At 31.7% G+C, this 15,481-nt stretch overlaps 1 protein-coding gene across 3 annotated transcripts; it reads right to left on the bottom strand.

Moving 5' to 3' along the window:
- Positions 1-3,564: 3,564 nt before the first annotated feature.
- Positions 3,565-14,010, bottom strand: LOC134714809 (uncharacterized). Of its 3 annotated transcripts, none has more exons than XM_063576415.1 (3): positions 13,875-14,010; positions 9,694-9,747; positions 3,565-6,083 (listed from the first exon to the last, which is right to left on the bottom strand). In XM_063576415.1, the coding sequence occupies exons 2-3, from the start codon at positions 9,703-9,705 to the stop codon at positions 4,224-4,226; spliced, it is 1,872 nt and encodes a 623-aa protein (XP_063432485.1). In that variant the 5' UTR covers positions 9,706-9,747; positions 13,875-14,010; the 3' UTR covers positions 3,565-4,223. The 3 variants fall into 3 exon arrangements, with proteins under 3 accessions (XP_063432485.1, XP_063432465.1, XP_063432475.1); XM_063576395.1 differs by lacking the exon at positions 13,875-14,010 and adding an exon at positions 11,200-11,276; XM_063576405.1 differs by lacking the exon at positions 13,875-14,010 and adding an exon at positions 11,101-11,219.
- Positions 14,011-15,481: the final 1,471 nt, after the last annotated feature.

Below are 15,481 nucleotides of genomic sequence, written 5' to 3'. Positions count from 1 at the left end.
TATTTTACTCTTATGAAACAATGAAGATTGTTATATATATGAAAAATGTAACCATTGATAACTATTCTTATGTCGTGTAATAATTCCAACATTTATTTGTGTGAAAAAGACTTAACTGTATTTTCTGCTTTTTATTAATTGCAATCTGTACTGGTGAGTCTTGAAAAGTGTTTCTTTCTTGCATATGACGTGGCTCTATACTCGTACATCACGTCAGTGTGTTATTGTGTCATGGTTAATGTTTGTTTATATATCTGATTGTTTTTATATTGATTTAGATCGACTGCTGTTCCACTATTTTTGACATTTTTACCTGTTATGTCTGTTTGTTTTGTTCACTCATCATTGTCAATTCGTTGTCAATATAATGGAATTGTATACGACTGTCATATAAGTGAGAGGTTTAGATAGCTACACAACCAGGTTTAAACCACCATTTTCTACCAATAGAAAATGCCTGTACCAAATCAGGAATTTGAGAGTTGTTGTCCATTCGTTCGATGTGTTGGAACTTTTGAGTTTGCCATTGATTAAGGACTATCCGCTTTGAATTTTACTCAGATTCAGTATTTTTGTGATTGTAATTTTTGCAGAGACGTGTCTAACTTTGTATACAAAACTACAAATTGATTATTAAAATACTTATAAAACATAAAGGTCACAGGAGCTTAAGTTGGCTAAAAAGGGCAACATTTATGTGTTCCATTTTAATATGTACCATGAGTTATAATAAGATATAAATACAACAGTGATCACGCTGAAATGTCTTATCTCCTTTGCTGATTCTAGTAGACTTTATTCTTAGTGAGACTATAAGTACAGCATTCACTTAAAATTATCAATAATCAATGACAAAGAATCAATGTAAGATATTCGAAGCCAAAACAAATGTACATCTTACACAAAAATAGTTGATCTATAACAAAACGTCATAATGCTAGTAAATTCATCCGATAATCATGCCAGACAATGACTAAAACGCGAGAAAGAAGGCGTAGAAAATCTTTCAAATGATTGAAGGCTGTGAGGTCGTTGAAAACTATTCAGAATTAAAAGACGAAGTTGATCTAAAAATACACATGCTACAATAATCTTGAAAGACAAAATGTTGCAAAGCACCTGTACTTCCTCCATGGCAAATATATGTTGTTATCCCCGCATTACATTAACTCATAGATAGATAAATTGCCCGTTAGGTATTGACAATTCACTTGGAAACTCAACATATACCCCAACGACACTTATCAAGGAGGAAATCCTGGATAATCATGTATAGGTCTGTTCACTGTTCCTTTGGAATTTCAAATAAAGAAAAAGAACTGGATCTTCTTTCACTGTATTGCAAACCTCAGTTACACGCGTGTCCTTTATACAGACAACGTTTCAAGTGATCCACCAAATATCTTTCTAAATCATTAACATCAATCAGCAATTAAAAACGGGCTTAAAAGTTATTTTGAAACTACAAAATATTCTAGAGGCAGCGTGGATCAGATGAGGATACTTACAATTGCAAAGGTCTATTAGAGTACATACCATCTAAGACTCTGTAATCTTGCAAGTCTTTAAACATTTGACTTTTGTTCACTTTACACAAAAATTCCCAATTTTAAACGTAAAGACAAATTGAAAGAGTTGGTCCCGCTTTGATTAATGAAAATGAATGGCCAAACGAAAATACAAGTATCTCTTCTTAAGGAGTAAAAATTATAACATGTACAAATAAACTCATCATAGATTTTGTATTTCTGATTAAAACAAACAGTTGAAATTGACATTATCAATAAACTCATAATAGATACCAGGATAAAAAAAAATATATTAACGCCAGACGCGCGTTTCGTCTACAAAAGACCCACCAGTGACGATGGAATCAAAAATTGTTAAAAAGGCCAAATAATTTACGAGGTTGAAGAGCATTGGGGACCAAAAATTTCTTAAAGTTTTATCCAAATACAGCTTAAATCAAGTGATTGGCAACATATTTGTTGTTTTTAAGAATTGTTCAACAATCAGAATTTCAATAGGAAGCAACTGATTTCCTCCTCTTGACCATTGTTCCTTCATTGATGAGGATGATTCAATACAGGCACTTCTTATAGGAAGGACGAAAAGAAGCTAGCACGATTCTTCTTTCTATAAAGATGACATATTCTCACTCAATAATTCAATGCTGACTTTTAAGTGACAATGTTGAATGCATCTATCCCATCTAATTTGAAATGAAGCTAACAACATATTCAGTTAAGGCTGCCTCATATCTTGATGTGACAACAACGGTCAGTTGAGAACAAACTTGACAAGAGATAATTTCAACTTAATTTCCATTAGTGAACTTTCTATTTCTACGTAGCACCTGAATATGGATATAGCTCCCCATTGATATTCCAGGACTTGTATTTTCTATAATGATTTCATTGATAGACAGTTGTTGCTTACAAATAACCTGTTAAAACCAGGAGTTCCAAATGTTGGAGTTGAAATCATCTCTTTAAAAATCTAGATGCCAACATGAGTTGGTTGACCATTATGAAATGTTTCACAGATAACGAAGGATGTGTTCTAATTGTCCTAACCATAATATTGAAGACTTTTCCTCAAATGTGACATACTAAAGTAGACTTATCACCCAGTTTGTACTTACACAAGTAAACCTTCCATATCCTCCCTTTCGTTTGATCTGTCAGAAGTTTCCTATCTTGTGTTTTGAATGTTGCTTGTCTTCGTATCTTTTTCTCTTTTCCATGGCATTGTTTATTTTCTCATTTGAGTTTGAAGGTTCCTTTTGGTAACGTTTGCCTCTTTTGTAGTATCCCAGAAATACACTTTACAAGGAAAACTTTACATTGACTAATGAGAAGGTCAAATGATACAGATTATGTTCACCTTATAGTCATTCCATACACCAAATATAGGTGACCAATTAAATGATACTGTAGTCGAAAACAGACCGAAAAAAAACAAAACTTCATCTTGAACACAAATCCATGCAAATGATGTCAAGGGCAGATGAAAACTAAAAGGCAGACAATAAAACACTGCAATCATTTCAAATGCCATATACAGTTCAAAGTATTTGAGAAATAGACCTTATCATGTAACTTGAAGCTTGAACACTAATCCATGAAATAAGGTCATGGTCAGGTAAACCCTACCTGACAGATATGTAGACATTGCAAGGAACCCATATATTAAATATATCCATGATTGCTCATAGTATGTAAAATTAACATGACATAATATCTATTCTATACAGTTCTTCTGCAGTGGCTGAACCATGTGAACCATAAAAATAAGGTTACGACTAACCTACATATGACATACGACCACACATTGAAACTTCATAATATAAGACATCTGCAGACAACCTATCAATCCTAGATTTTTTGCCTTCTGAATAACATGGTTTACACCATTCTAAGACTTTAGACGCAGCAGAACAAGCAAAACAAACTAAGACCGGTAATTGTGTTGCTGTATCAACACTCTGTGATATTGTTTAAGATGTGGTACTAGTTTTGTCATAGTTTGAAAGGGTATAAAATAGAATTAAAAAAAAAGAACTTGATAAGATAATGTAATTAATAAAATTGACAACATGTTTATTATATTACATAACTAACATTATAAACATATTTATATAAGATATGACGAAGACAAGGAGTTGCCATAAAATTGTCTCACATTTTGAAATTTCATAGCAGCAAAGTTAAAAATGGGTATTAACCATCTATATGTTCTTGTTTTGATTACTCTAACAGAAATAGAAAGGTTTTGGATTATCTGAATCTTGTTTTATGTATTACATTATCTAGACATGCACAATCTTTGTCAAATGTTTCATTGTATCCTTACAACCCTCAAATTACTACTTTTAATATGATAACTATTTAACACTTAACATTTCATTTAAATACTTTACTGGTACAAAAATGTATCAAATAAATGAGCTGTCTGGATCTGTAAAATCAAACATATATTGAATTGATATAAACTTATCATAGATACCAGGATTTTAAAACTCCCATTTTCTGTATAAAATTAGTAAAAGGTTACATAACATTTTTCAAGGGACTTATCTTCAAAGTATATGCTTATTAACTTAACAGGATGCAAATCTAAAAATGTACAAATTTGTATTAGCTGTTGTTTTGTTGAATATTCCCAACATTTATAAACTTTTTATGAAGCTTTCAAGTCTGATTCTAATACACCTATATTATTTATGACCTTTCCACCATGCCAATGATACTGTTTAACAGTTTACTCTGTTTTATCATTCCTCCAATGGCCAGATGGGTCAAGTTTACAACTGATGCATTCTCAAAACAAACGTTTCCATTGAATGTATAAGTCTCACAATCTTTACTTGCAACGATGAATGTAACATGAAGATGTACAAAGCCATCCATCACACTCTTTAATATCTTTAGAGATTCTCCTACAGATCTACTTGTACCTGTTGTCACCTGTACTAAATGTAATATGGGCAGCTTCTCTTGTTTAGCTTTCTTTGCCTTTTTTGCACCAATATCACTTCCTGTTTCTGTGCAATTGTACAATATATAATCAAAACCTTTCATGCTGTCTATTGTTGGATGAACAATAAGGCAGCGCTCAATATTCTTTTCAATTTCGTCCTTTAAAAAGTTTGCCATCTTTTCAACGTTTCCATCATGACCTTGACATTTTGCTGAGATTTTTTCCAGATGAGATGTGGTAAGATTAATATAAGTTATCTCCCTTAAATTTGAAATGATTGCTACAGATTGACACTGAGGTAAAACACATCTCACTGATTCATCTGATATCTTACAGTGTGTTTCAGAGGTTGAATCTCTAATATCACCAGGAACAATCAGCGTCCTTAACTGATACTGTAAACGAACGAGTTCATTCTCCATTTCTTTCCTAATTCCTTCTGACTGAAAGCAAATATCTAACATGTTTTCAACCTTCATTGTATCTTTGTTTTCAATAATAGAATGTACATCAAAGGGAAATAACTTCTCCCAATGCTTCAATTGCTCTTGAGGGGTAAAAGTTACACTTACATATTTATCTCCATTTTGAAAACCATTTTCCAAAAATCTTCGATTCTTTTCAATATCACTTTCTTTTACTATACCATATTTACAATGGAATATATTGACAGGAATCTTGAATGGGCAGTTTCTTTCAATGTTTAAGAGGATACACCCTGTGATTTTAACCTGATTTAATAGGATTTTAGAATGCAGAGAAAGCTCACTACATTGATGCTTTTCTTGTGGCGATCCACATTCCATTATTTCCAATAGTCTTAATCTAAATTCTGTAATATCTTTTCCTAAACTAGATCTGTATCTCATAATAAAATAATCAACATCTTTTCCGTCTTCCTCCTTTGGGCTATATCGATCACCATCAATCACAAAACATACATATAGTCTATGCAATAAACAAGGTGTTAAAATAAATTTGTCCTTACAAGTATCATAAAGTTCTGTGATAAAAACTTCTTGGTTATCTAAGTTATCAGTGCACTTAGCTTTTTTCATCGATTCCATCCAGATTATTTTGAACTCTTCATGGGTTAACTCCCACTCATAACCAATAAAGTTATCAAACTGGTTCCTTGTTGCTGAGAACCCTGATTTAACATAGATTATTCTCCTTATAGGTACCAGAGATTTAACATCTGCTACAATACTTCTGTTAAACAAAGTCATATGATCAAGAATTAACACACTTGCTGACTTCATTTCCTCACCATACTTTTTCAACCTGTTCATCTGTGTCTCACCTTTAACCAAGTTTAAGTCAATATAATGAATGTTGTTGATACCTTTTTTGATGCAGGTGAGGACATAATGAACTAAGGTTGTTGATATTCCAATTCCCTGTACACCAACTATACAGTTTTCATCTATACCATGTAATGTTTCAATTTTGTTTTCTATCAATTCATAAAAGTAATCATGAAATCTTGTTTTTGAAAAATAATAATTTGCACCATTATACTTGGCAATATCCATAAAGTGTCCAATGTATGGTGATACCACCTGAGAGTTTGGAATGTCCCAAATAGTGGCATCTAACTCCTGAAAGATGAAAAAAAAATTAATTTAAAAGAAAATCAGTTGCATGCATGTTCTACATGTACACATAAACTATCAAAGTTTAATAAACTTACCATTGTAATAGTTCCTAATAAATTATATTTTTAAAATATCTCACATTTTTCAACCTTTCATTGCAGACTAGAAAACTAGATACAATTAGTGATTATAACACAAATCAAACAAGAATGTGTCCATAGAACATGGATGCCCCATCCCCACCATCATTTTCTATGTTATTAGTGGACCGTGAAATTTGCAAAAAAACTCTTAATTTTGCATTAAAATTAGAAAGATCATATCATAGTGAACATGTGAACTAAGTTTCAAGTTGATTGGACTTCAACCACATTAAAACTACCTTGACCAAAAACTTTAACCAAAAACTTTCACCTGGAGGGTGACAGATGGACAGACTAACAGACGGACGAACGCACAGATGCAGACCAGAAAACATAATGCACATGAAAGGGGAATAAAAACAAAAGTGTCCATACTGAAAAGCGTTAGAACTTAATAGAAATGTACTCTTTTGTAAGTTAAGTGATATAGTTGCATCTTTTGTTAATATGTCTGAACAAGATAAGTTTAGTTTCATTTTGAAAAGTAATGATACGGACATTAGTACTATATATGTATATAGCTGGAATAAGCAATATGTATGATTTGAACATTCATTTAAAGCAAACTTAATGTTGTTAAGAGCTTTTATAGTATTAAAGCTTATTGTAATAGTTTGAATTAATAATATAGTATGTATAACACCTCCACCCAATGAAGATATAAAATGTGTATCTCTTATCATTGAGAAAATATGTTTTTTTTTGTTTGTTTGTTTGTTTATTTTTGTATTTTGTAAATGTCAGCTGGTATCATTTTTGTATAGAAATTTACACCAAAAAAATTATTTGATTTGATTTGATTTACTGAAATGTTTTGCCTGCTTTACTCACCATTATTGAAAGTCTTAATAAACAGCTGCGCCACTAGCGCATGATATGCCCGTCGTCTTAAGGAAAAAAACATAAATGTTTTTTGAATAACATAGGGATTGTACAGGAAGTCATGCTAAGTATATCCTGACTCATTCCTTATTCCTGATCCACAGGAAGTTAATATAAGAGAAAGAAAAAAATTTGCTCACAACAAAATTGTTTTATATGATACGGTTCTGATTATTTTACATAATTTTGCATGTCAATACATAAATTGAAAATTTCCATAAAATAGAATTTTGAATCATCACCAAAAAGTATACAGATCTTTAGATTAATATAACAAAGACATGTGTAAAGTTTTAAGCAATAATCATAAATCGTTTTTGAGATATGGCACGACATGTAAAAAAAAACTCCCCCTTTTTTACAAAATACTCAATAACTCAAATATGAAATTTTGAATCATCACCAAAAGTATACAGATATTAAGATTAATATACCTTAGAAGTGTTTAAAGTTTTAAGCCATAATCGAGAATTGTTTTTGAGATACTGTGCGACATGTGAAAAAAACACACCCCTGTTTAAGTTACAATGTGCCGTAACTCAAAAAGTTTTAATCTTATTTTCACCAAAAAGTATACAGATCATTTGACCATCATAAGAAACAACTATATTAAGTTTCATGAAATTTGGATAAGTCATTCTCAAATTACGGTGTGACATGTTTACGCCGGACAGACAGATGGACGGACAGACAGACAGACGGATGGACGGACAGATGGACACCGGACATTTGTATACCATAATACGTCCCGTCTTTGTATAAAAATAAAGGTTGAACTACAAGTATATCATCAATTTAAATATTTCTTTGAAAAATCATGTCAATCAGGAATCAGACCGATTCCACATTTAAGTTGACTTAATTACTGCTTATATAGTATTTGAGAAACAGACATAATGACAAATTTAACCTTGATCACCAGGGGTGGATCCAGGATTTTCAGTTAGAGGGGGGGGGGGTGCAAATTTTGTTTGCTGAGGAGAGTGAGGCAAAAAAAAATTTGGAGGATTTTTAAAGTAAAATTATTGAAATATTATTCAAAAGGGGTGAAATGAAGATAAATCAAACTGTTGTGTGATAAAATTAGCAAGAAATTTAAGTTTCAAGCTGAAACTGCCTTAATGAACACCTGACAACAATCTACAGATAGACGGGCGGGACAGACGGACACAAAGTTAGAAGAGACAGATCACAATTGCTCACCTGACCAATCTATTTTGCAAACGAAAATTTCTACATTTACCAGTGATTTTTAATTGTCCTTTCATAATATATGTTTTTTACTTTTTGATTTTCAGGGGTCGTGCCAAACACTGTGTTCGCCACAAACAACTAAAATCAGAATGAGATGCATTTACGCAGAGCATGTAATACGGTACATAATTCGGATAAATAATTAGGTTGCAAGTGAGAAATAAAATAGACACAGAGATACAAAGTTATAAACTAACCTTTCACTTGAAACAGTATTTTTATTTTTCATTACAGATATTATTATATGAAAGAATCTTACCTACCGACTGTTTTCTTGACCGTGTCATGATGAAATTGTGAAAGTGAGTAATTAAGGGTTGTTTTGGAACTTCGATTATCAAAGAAAGTGATTATAAAAATCGCAAATACAATGTAACATTTGTTTTTACTTTAACTGCTAAAAACCTATTGTATGTGTCATCAAACGTAGCTCTGTGTTTGACACCTTCCTTTGAAATAATTGATAGAACTTTGATAAAGCGTAGGTCAGTTGATTCATTGATTATGTTAAACTGACTGTTTTATATACTTTGCATGTTAAAAAAGATGGCATTTTCTCTTCTGATACTTAAATAAGTTGAAGACAACCCATGCTTTGCAAATTTTAGAGGAGGGCGCACACCCGCCACGCCCCTGCCTAAATTCACCCCTGATCACTGATCCATGAAATGAGGTTGTGGTCTGACAGACATGTAGAAGTTTCAAGGAACCAATTTACTAAATAATGCTTTTCAAGCAGTCTCTGAACCATGAAAATGAGGTCAGACACAATGCAGACAAATGGACATATGAGAGATGGAGACATTAGGTACATGTATATACAATGTTTATGCAGAAATTTAGAATTGTTATGTCTGGCTTTAGCAACAAAAGTCATAGGCTTGACAAAAACCTTCTATAGGAATGCAACTGACTCACAGGGCCATTTTCTGCTGACCATTTTTTTGATAGTGTGTATCTGCAGGGGCAATTGAAAAACACAAACTTTATGATTGAAAAAGCGTAACATGCTTAAATTCCAATTGACCAAAAAATAGTTTTGGTAGTTTATAAATCATCTTTGTTGTCACAAAAAAATATCTTATAATAAATTGTGGCGAACATTTTCTTCTATCAATGTACAAGCACAATAATTGTGAAAATGCCTTTTGGTTACAAGCAGATACAGATTTTAAAAGGCACATGTAGCAAATTTGTCTGAGAAATAATTGTTAGTGCAACCATTCAGCATAGTTGAAGCGCTCAACATGATCAACATATAACATAAAGCAGAGAGATTGGTTATTGTAAGTTATTGTATTTACACTCTTTTTATCAATCTTATTACTACTTACATTGACTTCCATCACAAGAGATTTTCAGCTAAACAAGTCATGCAAGTGGTTATCCTAAAATTATAAAAAGATAAAATATGAAATTGTGATTAATACAGTAATATTTGGAAAGATCTTCATTTACAATGATTTTAGGAGCACTAGATGTGCTTGACACATCTTTATTTAAAGAGCACTTGTTATGTTGTATTGTGCATGTTGTGTATGTTAGGACCAGTGGCGGATCCAAAGGGGGGGTTTCTGGGGGTTAGAACCCCCCCTTTTTTTTAGCGGATCAATGCATTTGAATGAGGACAAATAGTTGGAACCCCCCCCCTTTTAAAATGGCTGGATCTGCCCCTGAGGACACTATAATTGAAAAATGCATCTGAAGTCCCAATCATAACTACTGTAGTACATATAAAAAAAGACTTAAGATGTGGTACAATTGCCAATGCGACTAAAATGACACAGAAATTAACAACTATAGGTCACCTTACTGCCTTCAACAATGAGCAAAGCCCATGCCGCATAAACAGCTATAAAAGGCCCAGAAATGACAATGTAAAACAATTCAAACGAGAAAAACAAACAAAAAATTTAACGAAAAACAAATATGTAAAACATAAACAAATGACAACCACTGAATTTTAAAAAGACTCCTCTGATACTTGGGACAGGCACATACATACAGAATGTGAGGTGGGGGTAAATATGTTAGTAAGAATGGACAGTAATATGTGTGTAATAGTACAACATAAGAAAGAACGATGTATAATTTTACTTAGGTATATAGCCAATTAAATTTCTTAGTCTTTTATAATATAAAAAAGAAGATGTGGTATGATTGCCAATGAAACGAAACAACTATATACAAAAGACTGAAATGACACAAACATTAACAACTATAGGTCACCGTACGGCATTCAACAATGAGCAAAGCCAATACTGCAGCTATAAATTAAAGGCCTCGATATTAAAGACACTGTAAAACAATTCAAACGAGAAAACTAACGGCCTCATTTATGAATGTATTTCTAAATATTGCTGTCATCATCATCATTGATCATCATGATCATGTTGATAGGAAACAACTACTTCATTTCAAGGATTTGTATTTGTCTCACTATACAAATCCTTGTTATTTTGACAAAAGGGGGTCATGGATTTTTTTTAACAATTCAATTAAAATAATAAGAGATCAAAAGCTTTGTTTTATTTGTTTTGAAGAAGTTTTTATATATTGGGGAACACGAAACAGACTAGAGATTATGTTGGATGCTATGCAGAATCAAAAGTACATTTTCTTTTATAGTTTTGGTCCAAATTGTTATAGGGCCGAAAATGCCTGCCGCAGTTTACACATCGGCTCTTCCCGCCATATTTTACATTACACGTATCTTTATTTAAATAAGTTTATACTTTTACCTCGAACTTTCATCGGAGTAGATATATCCTGCAAATTTGTTTTTATCGTATATTTTATCGTAATAATTTTATTCTAAAAGTCAACAGGCCAATCATTACCTTCTGTGGGAGGATGGTACGTCCAATTACCTGCTCAAGTTAAGTTCTCATCTGTAACTTCCTCCTGCTATTGAGGAGAACATCTAAAAGGATTTAAAAGCCCACACAGTGCAATATCCAAACAATACAAGGATTTTTGCACCAAACTTCAAAACAAATTATGAACGAAAGGACCTGTCATTAAACATTTTCTTTTACATTGTGAAAAATACTCTACTAAGAGGGACATATTTTACCATAAAGTTTCAAATATAATTGTTGATCCTACAAAATTTCAAAAACATGAAAATAATATAATCTTTTTATTAAATAATAATTCATACACAATCCTAAAATTAACTTCCTCTTTCATCTCAGACAGTTTGAACCTGCGTAAAGCAGAACAAACTCTATAAAATTGCTAATAATCATTGCTCATAATATTACATATTAATATTGTCGTTATTTTCAATACTTATTTTGTTTGACCAACTATGTAATTGATATATCTTTTTTTAATCATTTACTGTTGATGATATTGATATCGTTCGATGATATTGTTCGAAATATGCCTATTGATATTCTATGCATTATTACTATTTGTATATCAGTTGTATGGGCCATTGCCAATTATTGTAATTGTGTTTGTGCCAATAAAATATTTGTATTATTTGTATTTGTATTAAAAATATTAAATTTTCAGTTGAACCATGTGAACTGTTAAATTATTTTTTATTGCGGCCAGCTAAAAAAAAGTAAAATCACAATAATACTGAACTTAGAGGAAAATCAATTCGGAAAGTCTATAATATCACATGGCAAATCAAATAACAAAACCCATAAAAAACGAATTGACAAGAAAGGAATTATCTGGTATAACATAATTCATTATATATGGCAAGCCAAAGTGGACAAAAAGAACTATTTTTAATATTAAAAAAATCGTTTACTAATATTGAAAAATCATTTTCTAATATTAGAAAAATCTTTTCTTATATTAAAAAAATCTTTTCTAATATTAGAAAAATCTTTTTTAATAAAAGAAATTCATTTTCTAATATTAAGAAATAGTGTTTTTCTTTTTTAATATTAGAAAATGATTTTTCAATATTTAAATATGATTTTCTAATATAAGAAAATGATTTTCTAATATAAAAAATGATTTTCTAATATAAGAAAATGATTTTCTAATACTAGAAAATAACTCTTTTTGTCCTCTTTTGCTTGCAATATTTATAATGTAATATTCGTATAATTTGGAATTGAATTATAAAAATAGCAATTTGGGCTGAGTTTATTAGGGCTTTAGATTATTAGTCATATTGTTTTGTAAGGTAAAGACCCTTTCAATTTCAAAAAAGGTGGCTATTTTTCTTCTTTCAAGAACTTAAAAACAATTAGACTATTTACCGGGATTGCAAAAAACATGACTGACACGAAGGGTACCACACTGATGTCAGTGGAGCAGGCCATCTCTTTACCCTTCAGGGATCTTCAGGAACACCAGTGATACCACTCCCAGTTGTTGGTGGTGTTCGTGTTGCTTAGTCTTTCAAGTTATTTTTCTATATGTTGTGTCTTTTGTACGTGATTATTTGTCTGTTTATCTTTTTCTTTTTCATCAATGGCGTTATCAGCTTATTTTCGATTTTTTTAGTTTGACTGTCTGTCCCTCTGGTATCTTTTTTCCCTCTCTTCTTTTTACTCAATGATCTTTTTCCTTCATCTTTTTTTTTGGTACAGCACATTAGCAATTTAAGAAATACTTGATACAAGCTATAGTTTATTGTAGTTTTAACGTGGGTAGGCATTATATTCGTGATTATTTTTGCCCGAGCGATAGTGAGGGCTAAAATAACACGAATATAATGTCTACCCATGTTAAAACTACACGAATAAGTATAGCTTGCTTGTAATGCATTAATTTTTTAGATTCTGATTAGGACAATTAAGGTATTTTTTTTTATGTCTGATGAGTATAAGGAAAAGCGATTGTGTAGACTCTTTCATGAACCTCCCGGTCCTTTTTTGTTTGTAAAGAAACAAACAGCTGGCACTGTGATTTTTTCAGAGAAAGGAGTTTTGGAACAGCCAGCATGAACGGTTGTCGTATCTAGATCAAATATGTCAATTTCGGAATGCAACACATTACAGTCATAATAAATGTAACAACATATGCATCATTTAAGAGTTTGGAAGTGTTGAAAGTTAATGAAATATATTAAATGCATGCCAATTTGATAAAATTCATTATTCTGCAGTAGTCAATATACGCATGTGCAAAAACAATTTATTGGATTTAGAGCATGGGTTTCACTCATGATTCATAAAGCGAGAGAAGCAAGCCATATAAGAATGTTTAGTATATAAAGATTTGGTTAATGTTTCTGTGCCCCCTCCCCATATAAAAATAGAAAATAAACTTTTCTCTATAAGGAAAAATTGTATACGCTGATAATTAGTGAAAAACCTTCATAAATGCAAAGATTTAGTTCAGCTCTTAAACCGTTTCGGTTCTTATACATCTTTGGCTTTCAAATTAATATGTGGCTTGAGCATTCCTGATGAAGCTAACACAGAAATGGTTTTGTTTGGCAGGAATTAGTTGACGATAATAAGTATCTTGCAAAATCACATGCTTGTGTAGTCAGTAGATTTCCTCCCCCGTTTTGTGATAGAGAAGTAGGTTAACAAACCTCATTAAAGCAATGCATGCATTTCATTCAATGACATAACTGATGAACTCTAAGCATGTTAAACGAACACAACCACATGCGGATTTCGTCTGTCTTTTTAGGTTTCTATTCGGAAACTTATTCTGCTACGTGCATTTTAACATTGCTATCATGTGATACTTGCATCTGTTACGTACAATACAAAGAACGTTTTGTCAGTGCAATGGGCGTGCAATGTTTATATGACGTCAATTAAATTAAATACAGTGTATAAAATGACAATGAATAAAATATTGCACCTAGAACTTGCACTTTTTTTTTTTTTTTTTAATATAATATGCAGTTTGATAAGTTATAAGATAACGTCTTCTATGTAGTTCAACAGAATGAAATGATTTATCCTTTTCAAATTGTATTACATGTTAATCTTAATTTTGTGTGTGTGTGGTTTTTGTTTAAATTTTGGTTCATTGTTTGTTTCGGAGTTCATTGTTGCATCCATTTCACAGAAATATAATACATTAGTGCTTATGTGCCATCTGAAGCCCGCCTTTATTGCAGGATTTTTCCCGCAGTATTGAAGACCCATTGGTTGCCTTAAGCTTTTTCCTGCTTTTTTCGTTTACATTAGGCCTATATGTATATTTTTCTGCGTTTCGTAGTATAGTAGAAAAATAATGTATTGCACGGTTCATCAAGACTAAGTGTAGTCACGTGTTCAGAATGACCAATGGTCAAGGTTTTTTATGGTTTGGCGCCAAATGAATTGTCCGTGTTAAGGTCTTCATTCTAGCCGTGGACGTTCGATAGTAAACCACAGATTACAAGTGTATATATGTATATACAATTATGTTATAAGCAGTGGCTGTTTATTTTTGTATTTGGGTTTTTTAAGCGCAGGACTTGACGCTTTCTCTGGAAGTGGTGTCGGCATTACCTCGAGTCACAGGTTTCCATGAATTGTTATTTTTCAAGTATGGTTTTTCCTGGGTGGCATTCATCACTAATGACGGAGATGAAGATTCAATGAATAGAATCTTTTATATTGATTATGAAATAGACAAATCTGTTAGTCTAATTTATCAATTTTGATCGATGTATTGAAATAAATATGTATCGTCACATAATGTCAGATTATATCATATTAAATGCCGGCTAGTTCGTCCGTACGGCAAATGCAATATATATTTGTTGAGTTATTATTTAGATTAATACAGTTTGAAGTATAGTTCAATTTGTATTTGGTATACTGGTCGGTCAACATTGAGTATGTTGGTATATATAGTTTGGTATAGAAAATACATTCTTTTTACTACAGTGAAGGTGATAATTGTGTTTAAAACTGTTCATCTTTATAAAGTATAACGTGTAGTTACTCAAATTGCACATATTTTGACAGGTTTATTTACCTGCGTTTTTTTCAAGCTAGAAAAAAAAGTTTCCATCATGTTTTTTGTAGACGTACCCGTATGCTATGTAGTTACACCAATATAATTTAGAATCTGTATTCAATCATAGAAAAATTGCTATGTTCCGAAGATTTTACTTTCTCCAGTAAATGCTTCAACTATTGATATACATTGTATATCGTTAACATTTTGTAAATATTCAAAGACATTTTCCTCTGT

The sequence above is a fragment of the Mytilus trossulus genome, chromosome 1 (genome assembly GCF_036588685.1).
Source record: "Mytilus trossulus isolate FHL-02 chromosome 1, PNRI_Mtr1.1.1.hap1, whole genome shotgun sequence".
Classification (NCBI taxonomy): Eukaryota; Metazoa; Mollusca; class Bivalvia; order Mytilida; family Mytilidae; genus Mytilus; species Mytilus trossulus.
Note: the sequence above shows the minus strand (reverse complement) of the source record. Positions and strands in the feature narration are given on the sequence as shown.